The 12,274-nt window shown below is 40.9% G+C and overlaps 2 gene segments (V, D, J or C); both read right to left on the bottom strand.

Moving 5' to 3' along the window:
* Positions 1-9,025: 9,025 nt before the first annotated feature.
* On the bottom strand, positions 9,026-9,461 carry LOC132868351 (Ig heavy chain V region 914-like; the record flags this gene model as incomplete). The annotated part of the segment is given in 2 exon segments: positions 9,026-9,327; positions 9,416-9,461. Coding segments are annotated over 2 exon segments (348 nt in total), but the record flags the coding sequence as incomplete, so codon positions are not given.
* A 1,124-nt stretch (positions 9,462-10,585) lies between these two features.
* LOC132869471 (Ig heavy chain V region 914-like) lies at positions 10,586-11,041 on the bottom strand. The segment is given in 2 exon segments: positions 10,586-10,905; positions 10,999-11,041. Coding segments are annotated over 2 exon segments (363 nt in total).
* Positions 11,042-12,274: the final 1,233 nt, after the last annotated feature.

The raw sequence follows: 12,274 nt of genomic DNA on the forward strand, positions 1-12,274 counted from the left end.
CATAAGAACCTTATCCCATCTGTGAAACATGGTGGTGGTAGTATCGTGGTTTGGGCCTGTTTTGCTGCATCTGGGCCAGGACGGCTTGCCATCTATGTTGGAACAATGAATTCTGAATTATACCAGTGAATTCTAAAAGAAAATGTCAGGACATCTGTCCATGAACTGAATCTCAAGAGAAGGTGGGTCATGCAGCAAGACAATGACCCTAAGCACACAAGTCATTCTACCAAAGAATGGTTAAAGAAGAATAAAGTTAATGTTTTGGAATGGCCAAGTCAAAGTCCTGACCTTAATCCAATCGAAATGTTGTGGAAGGACCTGAAGCGAGCAGTTCATGTGAGGAAACCCACCAACATCCCAGAGTTGAAGCTGTTCTGTATGGAGGAATGGGCTAAAATTCCTCCAAGCCGGTGTGCAGGACTGATCAACAGTTATCGGAAACATTTAGTTGCAGTTATTGCTGCACGGGGGGGTCCACACCAGATACTGAAAGCAAAAGGTTCACATACTTTTGCCACTCACAGATATGTAATATTGGATCATTTTCCTCAGTACATAAATGACCAAGTAGAATATTTTTGTCTCATTTGTTGAACTGGGTTCTCTTTATCTACTTTTAGGACTTGAAACATGAACACTATGCACCTTACCAACATGCCTTAATACTGGGCACTGTTGCTGCTCATCGTTTTGCTGCTGTACTTTTGCACTGTTGCACGGAACATCTTTAAGCCATGCCACTGCAGTACATTGTGCAATATTTTATTTTATTTTACTTTCCTTTGAATTTTAATGTTGTCTTAGATAGTTTTTATTTTAGTTTATTCTATTTTTAAATCCAATCTTAGTTTATTCTATTTTATTCAATTTGTTATTTAACTATTTTACTTCTGAGTTAACTTAGTTAATTGTGCCTCGTTCTTATCATGTCACATGGTTGAATGACAATAAGTCTTAGTCTTGTGTGAAAATCTGATGATGTTTTAGGTCACATTTATGCAGAAATATAGAAAATTCTAATTAACTCATGAGCACAGTTATTTGTTGTCTTGTGGACTCCTGAACACAAATTATGCTGGTGTTGCTCGGAGCATGAATTTAAACAGCTATATTTGTGAGATTATTTTGTCATTGTGCACTGAGTGAAGTGAACATACTTTCCAGGCAACAAGAGGCACAACTTCTGAGCTCCATCACATCTGAAGACGAGGAGATTTACCTCCAACTGATCAGAGCACTTTAGAGGACTGGAATATGATCATCATTCAAGCTGTTAAAGTCAAACTTTCACCTCATTCACATTAACTATGGATTGGAATGGAATGGATTGACAGATTATTCATGATGGATTAACTGTATATCCAGCTCAGGACAAGAAATAATTTCATGTTGAGGCCAGAGATGAAACATGATGTTGATTTCCCTTTGTCTTTGAAATACAGAGGGGTCTGAGCCCTGCGAGCTCATTTATACCAGGCGTCCCTGGGGACAAGTGGACTGCAGGGAGATGAACATGAACAGGGATGTTTTTGTACAGGACTGCAGGGAGTCTGTAGTGCCATGTCTCTGGCACAGTAATACACAGCTGTGTCCTCGGTCTGAGAGCTTTGTTAAAATTTTTTGACAAAAAAATGTGTGGCTTTTAATGAAAACCTCTTGGCTTTTCACAAGGATCAGTGAAATAGGCAACAAGGATTAAATACTGCATTGAGAATGATTATTATCGGGGCGGAGCCGTACAGGGCCCCACCCTTTGACATTCAGGCCCTCCCAATAAATGTGCCTTCTGCGATTTCATTGGAAATTCCTTGAAACCTACAAGTTTTCACATGATTACAGACTAGTTGACCTATATATCTCTCATTTTTACTCCACATTCTTATCATGGTTAAAAAAATAAAATAAACAACCTGTGAAATCCCGAAACAAACTTAAAATAGAATAAATTGTAATGTTTTCAAGCTAAACTAAGCTGTTCCCTTTGTATTTAATTGTTTTTCATTTGAGGAATTTGCAAAAAAAATGCAATGCATGATGGGTAGGATCTAAAGGCTGCCTCACATCCTCATCCGTCTGATGACATACAACAAGACTAGGAAGGTGCATGCCTGGTTGCGGTTGTTGGTTGTCTCCTAAAAATGAATTCAGCATGTTTAAAAGTAAAAGTGGGGCACAAAAGAGGAAGGAAAAGAAAAATAAAGAGGAGGCAAACTCTAAACTTCCAAAGTTGGATTCATTTTTTACTTTGCCTTCTTCTGTCCCTGAATTTGCTAGTAGTGAACATGCATCGCCCTGTGTTAGCACTAGCAGCAGTAGCATGGTGGTGTTTAACAGTAACTCCAGCCAAAGTCATATAGAGGAGGGTGGGGAATGTGGAGAGGGGTTAGCTGAGATGAGCAACCAGAATCAGGAGGGTAGGGAACGTAGAGAGTTAGCTGAGTTAGCTGAAGTGAGCAGCATGATTCCCATGGAATCATCAAACCCAGCTAATTTTCCAACAGACCATGGTAATTTCCCTGAAAACATTGCAGATGCTAATGTGAAGAGGTATATCCTTCAAACTGGCCCATGTAAGCTAAATGGTCCCTTTCCTGTCACTGGCAATTGCAGTTTTTCAACCCATTACTACACATCTGTCACTAAAGCTGGTTTTAAACTTCCATGAAGCTGGTTATGCTACTTGCCCAAGCTTGACTGTGCATATTGCGAGCCTTGCTGGCTTTTTGCCAATCGTCAAGCCCCCTCCTACAATAATGCCTGGGTAAACTGAGTTAGAGTTTGGAAACATATCTCCTCCAAAATTGCAGTGCATGAATCTACCCAGATCCATCTCAGTGCATGTGTAGTCTATGAGCAGTGGAAACTCCATGGTACAATAGATGCTGATATGGAGAGGGATGTTCATAATGCGGCTAACTTTTGGAGGCAAGTGTTAGAGCGCATTGTGAATGTCACACTGACTTTAGCATCATGTAACATGGTATTTAGGGGACACTGAGAGTCCATTGGGCAGGGGAATGCAGGAAACTTTTTGTCCATCATTGAACTGTTGGCCCGCTATGACCCTGTCCTGAAAGAACTGATCAGCCGGCCCGAGGGATCAGTTAAATATCTGAGCCATGCTATTCAGGATGAGATCATTTATATGTTATCACAGAGAGTCAAGATCAACATAGTTCATGAAATAAATGCATCTCCATTTTATTCCATCATTATGGACACAACTCAAGATGTAGCAAAGCGCGATCATCTGAGCCAGGTCTCCAGGTATGTTTTAATTGATCAAGACGAAATGGGTGTTGCTACAGATATCAGTATATTTGAGGCTTTTCTTGGATTCGAGATAACTGTGAATGCATCCGCTTCTGAACTGGAGGGCCGAATTTTTAGCTGCATTGAAGGGAATGGCTTAGATCTCTCCAGATGCCGTGGACAGGGTTATGATGGCGCAGCGAACATGAGCAGAATTTATTCTGGTGTTCAAGCAAGAATAGTGGACTGGGAGCCCCTTGCTTTGTACGTGCACTGTGCGGCTCATTGTCTGAATTTGGTACTGAATGATTCTGTCAAAACTATCCCAGAGATTAGACAGTTTTATGATGTGGTTGAACAACTGTACAACTTTTTTGCCAACAGTGTTAAGAGATGGGAATTATTTGGCGACTTATTGAGCCCAGAGAGCAGGGACATAACCTTGAAACGCCTCTGCCCAACCTGCCGGTCCTCCCACTACGATGCACTTGTTGCGTTAAAGTACAGATATGGAGACGTCATTAAAGCTCTCGACAAGCTCTCACTTACAAGCAAGAAAATAAATGAACGAGATGAGGCAGATGCACTTAAAAAGGCCATTACTAAATTTCAGTTTGTATTTTTAATCAGCCTTCAGACAAAGATTTTGGAGTGCACTAATGCCACCTCAGGCCTAGAAATTCATATATTTTTTCACCAGCCAGCCGGACTAGTTACCTTCCAAAGTAACTAGCCAAACAGAAAATCAACTACCCAAAATTTGTTCATGTATGAATTTTACTTCTGTCAAAAATAACGCAAAAGAGAGTAGTTACCATTGTTCATGACTAATGTGCACTTATTTCAAGACCCGAGTATTTTGATACTGTTGTTAAATACATAAATGAGAACAACACAGAGCACCATAATATAATCTCAACAAATAATAATATATTGGAAAACTTGGCAAGTTGGTGTATGAGTATTGAAAACAAATATACTTACTATCATGACTATAGCACCCAAAATATGTCCAACATGCTTTCTGTATTTAACCATTTATGAGAGAGAAAGCATTAGGAGCTTCATATTGACTAGGAATCAACTTGAAAACAATTAATTATTCCATAAAAATCGTATTGCAGCCAAGGCCTACCCTGCTCCCACGTTTGCTTATAAGTCCTTTGTCCTTTCTCCTTCTTGTATGCTTTATCGGCGGCCTTTTTCTCCTCTTCAGACCGAGGTCACTTTGTCCCCGTCTCTGGCGGTTTCTGTACACCTTTCAGAAAATTCCACATCGCAACGTAGCTTTGGCAGATGTAGATGTAAACAACAAAAAAACACACGTGTTTAAACGGGCGATGATGTGGCCACATCTATTGAATTTGATAACGTGATGTGGCAGCGGGGGCGTGGCCAAGCGTCGGTCTGTGAATGGAGGGCGGAGCCAGGGAAGGTAAGTGGTGGAATCATTGCACCTGATGGGGATTAACCTGTGTTTGTGTGTCTTCCCCAGTGACCACACCCTTTAAAAGGAGAGGAGAGCAGAGAAAGGGAGCTCTCCCCGACTAGAACACGTGTGTGTGTTTGCGAGCGCGCAGCTGGGAAGTGATAAAAGGCTGAAAAGCTAGCAATAAAGAGTTCATTGAGAATTCAATTCTGGCCTGCCGTGCTTCTGTGCTCCACCCACCAGGTCCAATACTATCGCGATATTCAACGAGATGCATTATATGCATGCGCAGTAGTGAAAAAACCGACAGCCTGACTCGTACACGATATGATCCGGAATTCTTCGGTGATTTCCGTCCTGCTGAAAAACACATCGATTAACACAGACACGGCACACGCTTAATATGTGGCGGCTTTAGTTGAGGGTGTGTCTGAATCTTCGCTTCATATATATATATATATATATATATATATATATTTATTTTCAACTAGCCAGCCGGGCTGACTAGTGACAGGAATTACCCGCCAAATGACAAATTAAGTCGCCTTGGGCGACTGGACCACCACGAATTTCGAGCCCTGCATCTCAAAGTTACTGCAGAAGAAGATCACTGATGTCCTCAAAGCGTCTGCATTATTGCAGAATGCTGTACGAACTCTACAGGAGTACAGGGAGCAGTTTGATGAGGCAAAGGCTTCCACTCTGGTATTGGCTGTGAAATGGGGCAGTCAAACGCAATTTGTAGCCACCAGGTTGAAAAAAGTGAAGCGCCACTTTGATCACCTTAGCGAAGACCGTCAGCTTTCCGATGCAGAACATTATTTTTGGGTGAATGTGTTCTATGCACGCCTTGATGTAATCATTCAGCAGCTGTCACAAAGGTTTGTCAGTTTAAATCGGACTGCTCATTTGCATCCAAATACGCTCCAGCATGCCAAGGACAAGGAGCTATACGAAGTGGCCTGTCGACTGTGTGATCACTATAGTCGGGATATTGACTCCAGCTTTCCTGGTCAACTAGTGTCATTTAGGGCTTGTTTCAAGGAGCAGATAGCGAGACACACATCTGTGCTTAGCCTGGCCAGGTTGCTGGTAGTAGATCATCCAGCAGTAACTTCTACATTTAGTGAGGTGTGCACAGCATTCTTGTTTTTTCTCACTCTCCCCATCTCAGTTGCGACAGCAGAGCGCTCTTTCTCCAAAATAAAATTGATAAAAAAATTATCTCAGGAGCACAATGGGTCAAGAGAGACTCTGTGGATTGGCCATTTTATCAATTGAGAATGAGCGAGCAAGAGCGCTTAACATCCCTCAAATAGTCGACGACTTTGAGGAGCGCAAGGCGCGTCAAATGCCTTTTTAATGACGAACGCAGGTTTCAGTGTCGGCTTTGTAGTTGAAGATGTGCTTACACAATGAGGGTGTATCATTCATGATTGCTGGATTTTTTTGTTGTTGTTTTGTGTCTATTTGGAACATAATAAAAAATGAATGGAAAATACAGGCTATGTAGGCCTATAAAAAATTAAAAATAAAATAATAATAATAAAATCTGTGGTTGGTCGAAGAGAGCAACTGGACTCGCTTGACGATTCTTGAAAACGTTTCGCCTCTCCTCCGAAAGGCATCCTCAGTTCTGTCTGAATACTAGGGAGTATCCAGTATTTATCCTCTCATGGATCATCATAGAATCCGAATCAGAATGCTGATGGCTGCATTGTGAGAGGCTGATAAGATGTCATAGACACCCACCTCTGTTCAATGATGGTCGTTCCAGGTTGACAAAAATGAACGATCCTCTCTGGCTAAGATGTCTGCCAGTTTTCTGGAAGTCCTCTCATACTCCCGCACCAGTTGAAGGGAACTCATCCCAAAGTGTGTAGAAACATATCTGTGAAGAAACTCAGTCGTCCAGGTACATAGTAATCTGTGGTTGGTTGAAGAGAGCAACTGGACTCGCTTGACGATTCTTGAAAATGTCAAGCAATTCTTGAAAACTGAGTTTCTTCACAGATATGTTTCTATGCACTTTGGGATGAGATCCCTTCAACTGGTGCGGGAGTATGAGAGGACTTCCAGAAAACTGGCAGACATCTTAGCCAGAGAGGATCGTTCATTTTTGTCAACCTGGAACGACCATCATTGAACAGAGGTGGGTGTCTATGACATCTTATCAGCCGCCTATAATGCAGCCATCAGCATTCTGATTCGGATTCTATGATGATCCATGAGAGGATAAATACTGGATACTCCCTAGTAGTCAGACAGAACTGAGGATGCCTTTCGGAGGAGAAGCGAAACGTTTTCAAGAATCGTCAAGCGAGTCCAGTTGCTCTCTTCAACCAACCACAGATTACTATGTACCTGGACGACTGAGTTTCTTCACAGATAAATAATAATAAAAAAAACTTTGAGCAAGTTCTCATCTAGCCTGATTATATGCTGCAGACCTTCTGTTTATTTGAAATTTTGCCATGGCTAGGTCCAAAGGCTACGTTCTTAAAAACTGCTTTTTGTTAGATATAGCCTGAGTAGGCCTATATGCCGCAAGCCTTCTAATTTGTTTGTTTGCAGTTTCGCCATGTGGGGGGGCCTGATTGGTGTTTTGCCCCGGGGCCTTGTGTGCAGTTGTTCCGCCACTGATTATTATTATCAGTACTTGAGGAAATTGGGATCATGAACAGGGAAAAAAAAATCTACTTCTCTTCAAAATCATGACAAAATGGTCTCACACTTTCTCACACAAGCTCTGATTTGTTGACGTGATTATTGTTCCCTAATGAGATTACAATATCACAAGTTCTTCTTCATGATGTGATTAGAATAGTGTGTATAATGTGAAGCAATGTTAGAGATGTCATCCTGGGTTTCAAATCTACACTACAAACTACTTCTGTGGAGGAAAACACATGGTGATATCTCACACAATATACGCTGCACATTGATTGTCATTGTCATAAATGAATGAATCTGATAAAGTACTCGCGGGAAGCAGCTGCCAGCAGGAGCAGGAGAGATGGAGAGAACATGGTGTGTGTTGTTTGTACTGGGATCTTCTCTGTTCTCCAAAGTTTAACAGAGACCATCACCCACATAAATAGAGCGATATCCAGCCCTGATGCATGTATTTGCTTATCTGCTGATTATGGGAGGAGAACGGATTTCAAATTGATTTAAATCATGAGGAGGAGATTCATCTTATGGAGAATGTGGGGCTTTTGAATGGAACAAATATTTTCCATGACAGAACGCTCTTTCCCAACTTCCATTATTTATAAATCAATAATAGAGGAAATTATACATGTAGAGAAACTCACAACAAGGATTAGATCCTAAATTTCAGGTGATAATTATGATCTGTGCTTGAGGACATAAATCCCCTCCTGCCCAGTTCTGCATTTATTTTTCTTTGCAATATTTTCTCACAAACTCTGTTGGTTCTTTTCCTCACAATATCAACACTTGAATCCTTGAAACCACAGTGATGTGAACAAGGATGAAGCAGAAAACGTGTCATGCAGTATCACATGAGCCTCCAATACGCTGCCATGTTCATGTTTCTGGTCTTTTGTGGCTCATCCATACAGTTTTAAATACAATACCTACAATTCAAAACAATTAGTTTTTATTCCACTTATTTAATTCCTGGGCTCCCATTGGTAACAGGGAGTGATGTTGCATCCCATTCCAACTTTCCAACAGATTATTAGATTCTAATAGAATAGATGAGCCAAAATAATTGGGGATCGTTTATACTGGGCCCCGAATCGTGACCAGTATGAAAAGGTGGGCCTCAAAGCAGAAAAGGTTGAGAACCCCTGATTTAGATGATGTCTCTGCCCCTAATTCTGAGAGATAATCATTGTGGGGGTTTTTCTCATTTCAGAACAAAAAGAAAGTTTCATGAGTTTAACCTCAGGAGAAGTATACTGCCCTCTATAGGTGCAAAAACATTTACACATTTATTTTTACAGTTCATGAAGGATTCTGTGAAATGAAGAAATAATAAAACGTTCAAAATGACTAATCTTGAAAGAATATCATTTTTATGCAGTTGACTGATCAAACTTACTTTTTGTGTGTTTGAAATGACGCAAACTATTAAAACTTAATTCCAGTGAAATTTATTTCAAACGTGGGGAAGAGATTCATCTGATGGAGAATGTGTGGCTTTTAATGGAACAGAAACCTCTTTATTAAATACTATAATTTTCAATCAAATACTAAAGCATCAGTGAAACAGGATGGATAAGTTTTGTATCTTGTGGACATTCGGTTATACTGTACACTGTATGAGGTGTTTTTGTACAGGGATGTTGTTGATTTGTCTCACTGTGGTTGACGAGCGCAGTAATACACAGCTGTGTCTTCAGTCTGCATGTTCTGCCCTGTTAATGTTACTGTGCTGCTGGACGTGTCTCTGGAAACCTGAAACCTGCTTTTCAGTTTCTCACTGTAGTAAGTGTTCCCATCATAACATATCGATCCGATCCACTCCAGAATTTTTCCTGCAGGTTGTCGGATCCACTCTGTACAGTAGGTACTCGTTAATGAATATCCAGACACTTTACAGGTCAGAGTCAGTGACTGACCAGGGGTTAATACTGTGGATCCGGTCTGGATCAGCTCAACACAGTGAACACCTGGGAAAGAAAAGTTATTTTAATGTTGCAAAAGCAAAAAGCTCTCAGGAAGAAAAAGTGTATTAAATATCAAATGTAAAACACTTACAGTGTACAGCTGCCAGCAGCAGCAGCAGGAGGGATGTAGAGATCATGGTGTGTGTTGAAGCAGAAGAAGTAAAAGCTCTTGGTCTTCACTGCTTAAATATATAACAGGGAAGGACATTTGCATGGAGACACTCCTTATCTTCAGGGAAATTTGATGGTTTCTTTGATATGAGAAAATCTCCCATCTCTCAAACATCTCTAATCTGTGAGTTTTAAAAATAATAATTTGGACCAAATATTTGAACAATTAAAACAATGAAAACAGTTGTTCAGGGGTGAGCTTATGGACTATTACCTGTTTTCAGGTGAATTTATATGAAGCAATCACATGAGAATATCACCACATTAGGGAATGAATAAAACACAACAGTTTCAGAGTGTGCAGTTATAGAAAAATAATCAACGATGGGGGGAAATGAAAAAAAAACCTCAAAGAAATCCATAGTCAGAGTCACTTTTTATTTAGAGATTTGCAAATGACTGCATTCCATTTTCTCTCAGCATTCATTCATTTCTTGATGTGAGGAATTATTCTGACACACTGTCCTCCCAAAGTACAAATCACACAAAAGGACAAACATCAGAGCCATAAATTTAGTGTTTGTTTGTGAAACTTTGTTTATCATGTTTGGAATTTGGAGGAAACATGGCATGAATGCAGTCGACGATTAAAGACTTGAAACACTGAGAAAATTAGAAATGATAATTGCAACTGTCTGTCTGTTTTTAAGTGTGTGTATTTGTTTTCTACACATCATTCTTATTCTGCCATCAGTGAGACCTCGTGATATAATTCATTACTCAGCTTTAATATATTCATTGTGAAGTGACTGGTAGATGTTGCCTTGTTTCTGTTCGAGTGAAGGACAAACCTAATATTAAAACGAATAATTAAATGTCGTTCAATAAACTGAACTTTTTTTTTAACAAGTTCAAACCTTATTGAAAAGTGTTCATGTGATATTCATGATGTAGAAGGACTGAATGAGGAAATCTTCAACAAGTTGGAAATGTTTCGCTGAAGTGAACGAGGTTTTTGTTGTCAGAAATGTTTTGGGTAAATGAATTGAATCAGAAGAAGATAAAAAGTAAAAGTGTGACTGAGATGGTTTATTAGTTGCATTGAGAGGATGTCTCCAACACGTCTCAAAGATTTTGAAAGGGGAATCCACTATTCTGTGTCACTGTGTGCATTACAAGCGCAGTAATACACAGCTGTGTCTTCAGTCTGCAGATTCTGTCCTCGAATTGTTATTGTGTTAGTAGCAGTGTCTCTGGAGATGCTGAACTTAGTTTTCAGTTTCTCACTGTAATAGAGACTCCCACCACCACTGATGTGTCCAATCCACTCGAGAGTTTTTCTTGCAGGTTGTCGGATCCGATCTGTATAATAGCTTGTAATTGAGTATGAAACCTTGCAGTGGATGGAGAGACTCTGGCCTGGCTGGACTGTCATGGAAGCAGGCTGAGTCAGTTCCTCACCATGCATATCTGTGGAGGAAAACACATGGTGATATCTCACGCAATATACGCTGCACATTTATTGTTATTGTCGTCAATGAATTAATTTGATAAAGCACTCACAGGAAGCAGCTGCCAGCAGGAGCAGTAGAGATGGAGAGAACATGGTGTGTGTTGTTTGTACTGGGGTCTTCTCTGTTCTCCAAAGTTTAACAGAGACCATCACACCATATAAATAGAGCGATATCCAGCCCTGACGCTTGTATTTGCTTATCTGCTGATGATGATGGGAGGAGAATGGATTTCAAATTTATTTAAATTGAGGAGGAGATTCATCTTATGGAGAATGTCTGGCTTTTTAATAGAACAAATCTTTTCCATGATAGAAAGCTCTTTACCAACTTCCATTATTTATCAATCAATAATAGAGGGAATTATACATATAGAGAAACTCACAACAAGGATTAGATACTAAACTTAGGGAGATGATTATTATTTGTGTTTCAGGATATAAATTCCCCTCCTGCCCACTTCTGCATTTATTTTTGTTTTGTAATATTTTCTCACAAACTCTGTTGGTTCTTTTCACCACAATATAAACACGAGTTTTTTTAACCATAGTGAGAGAGTATGGGACAACGGAAAACTCACTGCCCATACAAAAGTGCAGGTGTACACATCCTGTGTCATCAGCACACTCCTGTATGGTAGTGAAACCTGGACACCATACTCATACCAAGAGCGGCGGCTAAACAGCTTCCACCTTCACTGCCTGAGGCGTATACTGGGTATCACCTGGAGGGATAGGATCACCAACAAAGCAGTCCTGGAGAGAGCGCAGCTTCCCAGCATGTACTCTCTTCTGAGGCAGCGACGTCTCCGCTGGCTGGGCCATGTCCGGCGGATGGACGATGGACGAATCCCGAAGGACATCCTCTATGCAGAACTGTCATCTGGCAAGAGACAAACTGGCTGCCCCCAGATTCGCTACAACGACGTCTGTAAGCAAGACCTCAAGTGCTTCAACATCAGCTCCGTCACTTGGGAAAATGCAGCTCAGGACTGCCTTCAGTGGCAGCAGGCACTCCGCAGGGGGCTGCTAGAATATGAAACCTCCCTGGCTTGTCACCAGGAAGCAAAGAGGACAAGGAGGAACCAACAACAGGACACCACCACACCACCAACATTAACGGAACCGATCTACGCATGTGATATCTGCAGCCAAGTCTGCCTCTCACGGATTGGTCTTCTCAGCCAAAGCAGATGCTGCACGAAAACCTAACTCCAGGCACAAGAAATCCATGGTCTTCCGAGACTGCGATGCTGATGAGTGACATGAACAAGGATGAAGCAGAAAACATGTCACGCAGCATCACATGAGCTCCCAATACACTGCCAT

The sequence above is a fragment of the Neoarius graeffei genome, chromosome 20 (genome assembly GCF_027579695.1).
Source record: "Neoarius graeffei isolate fNeoGra1 chromosome 20, fNeoGra1.pri, whole genome shotgun sequence".
In the NCBI taxonomy this organism is placed as follows: Eukaryota; Metazoa; Chordata; class Actinopteri; order Siluriformes; family Ariidae; genus Neoarius; species Neoarius graeffei.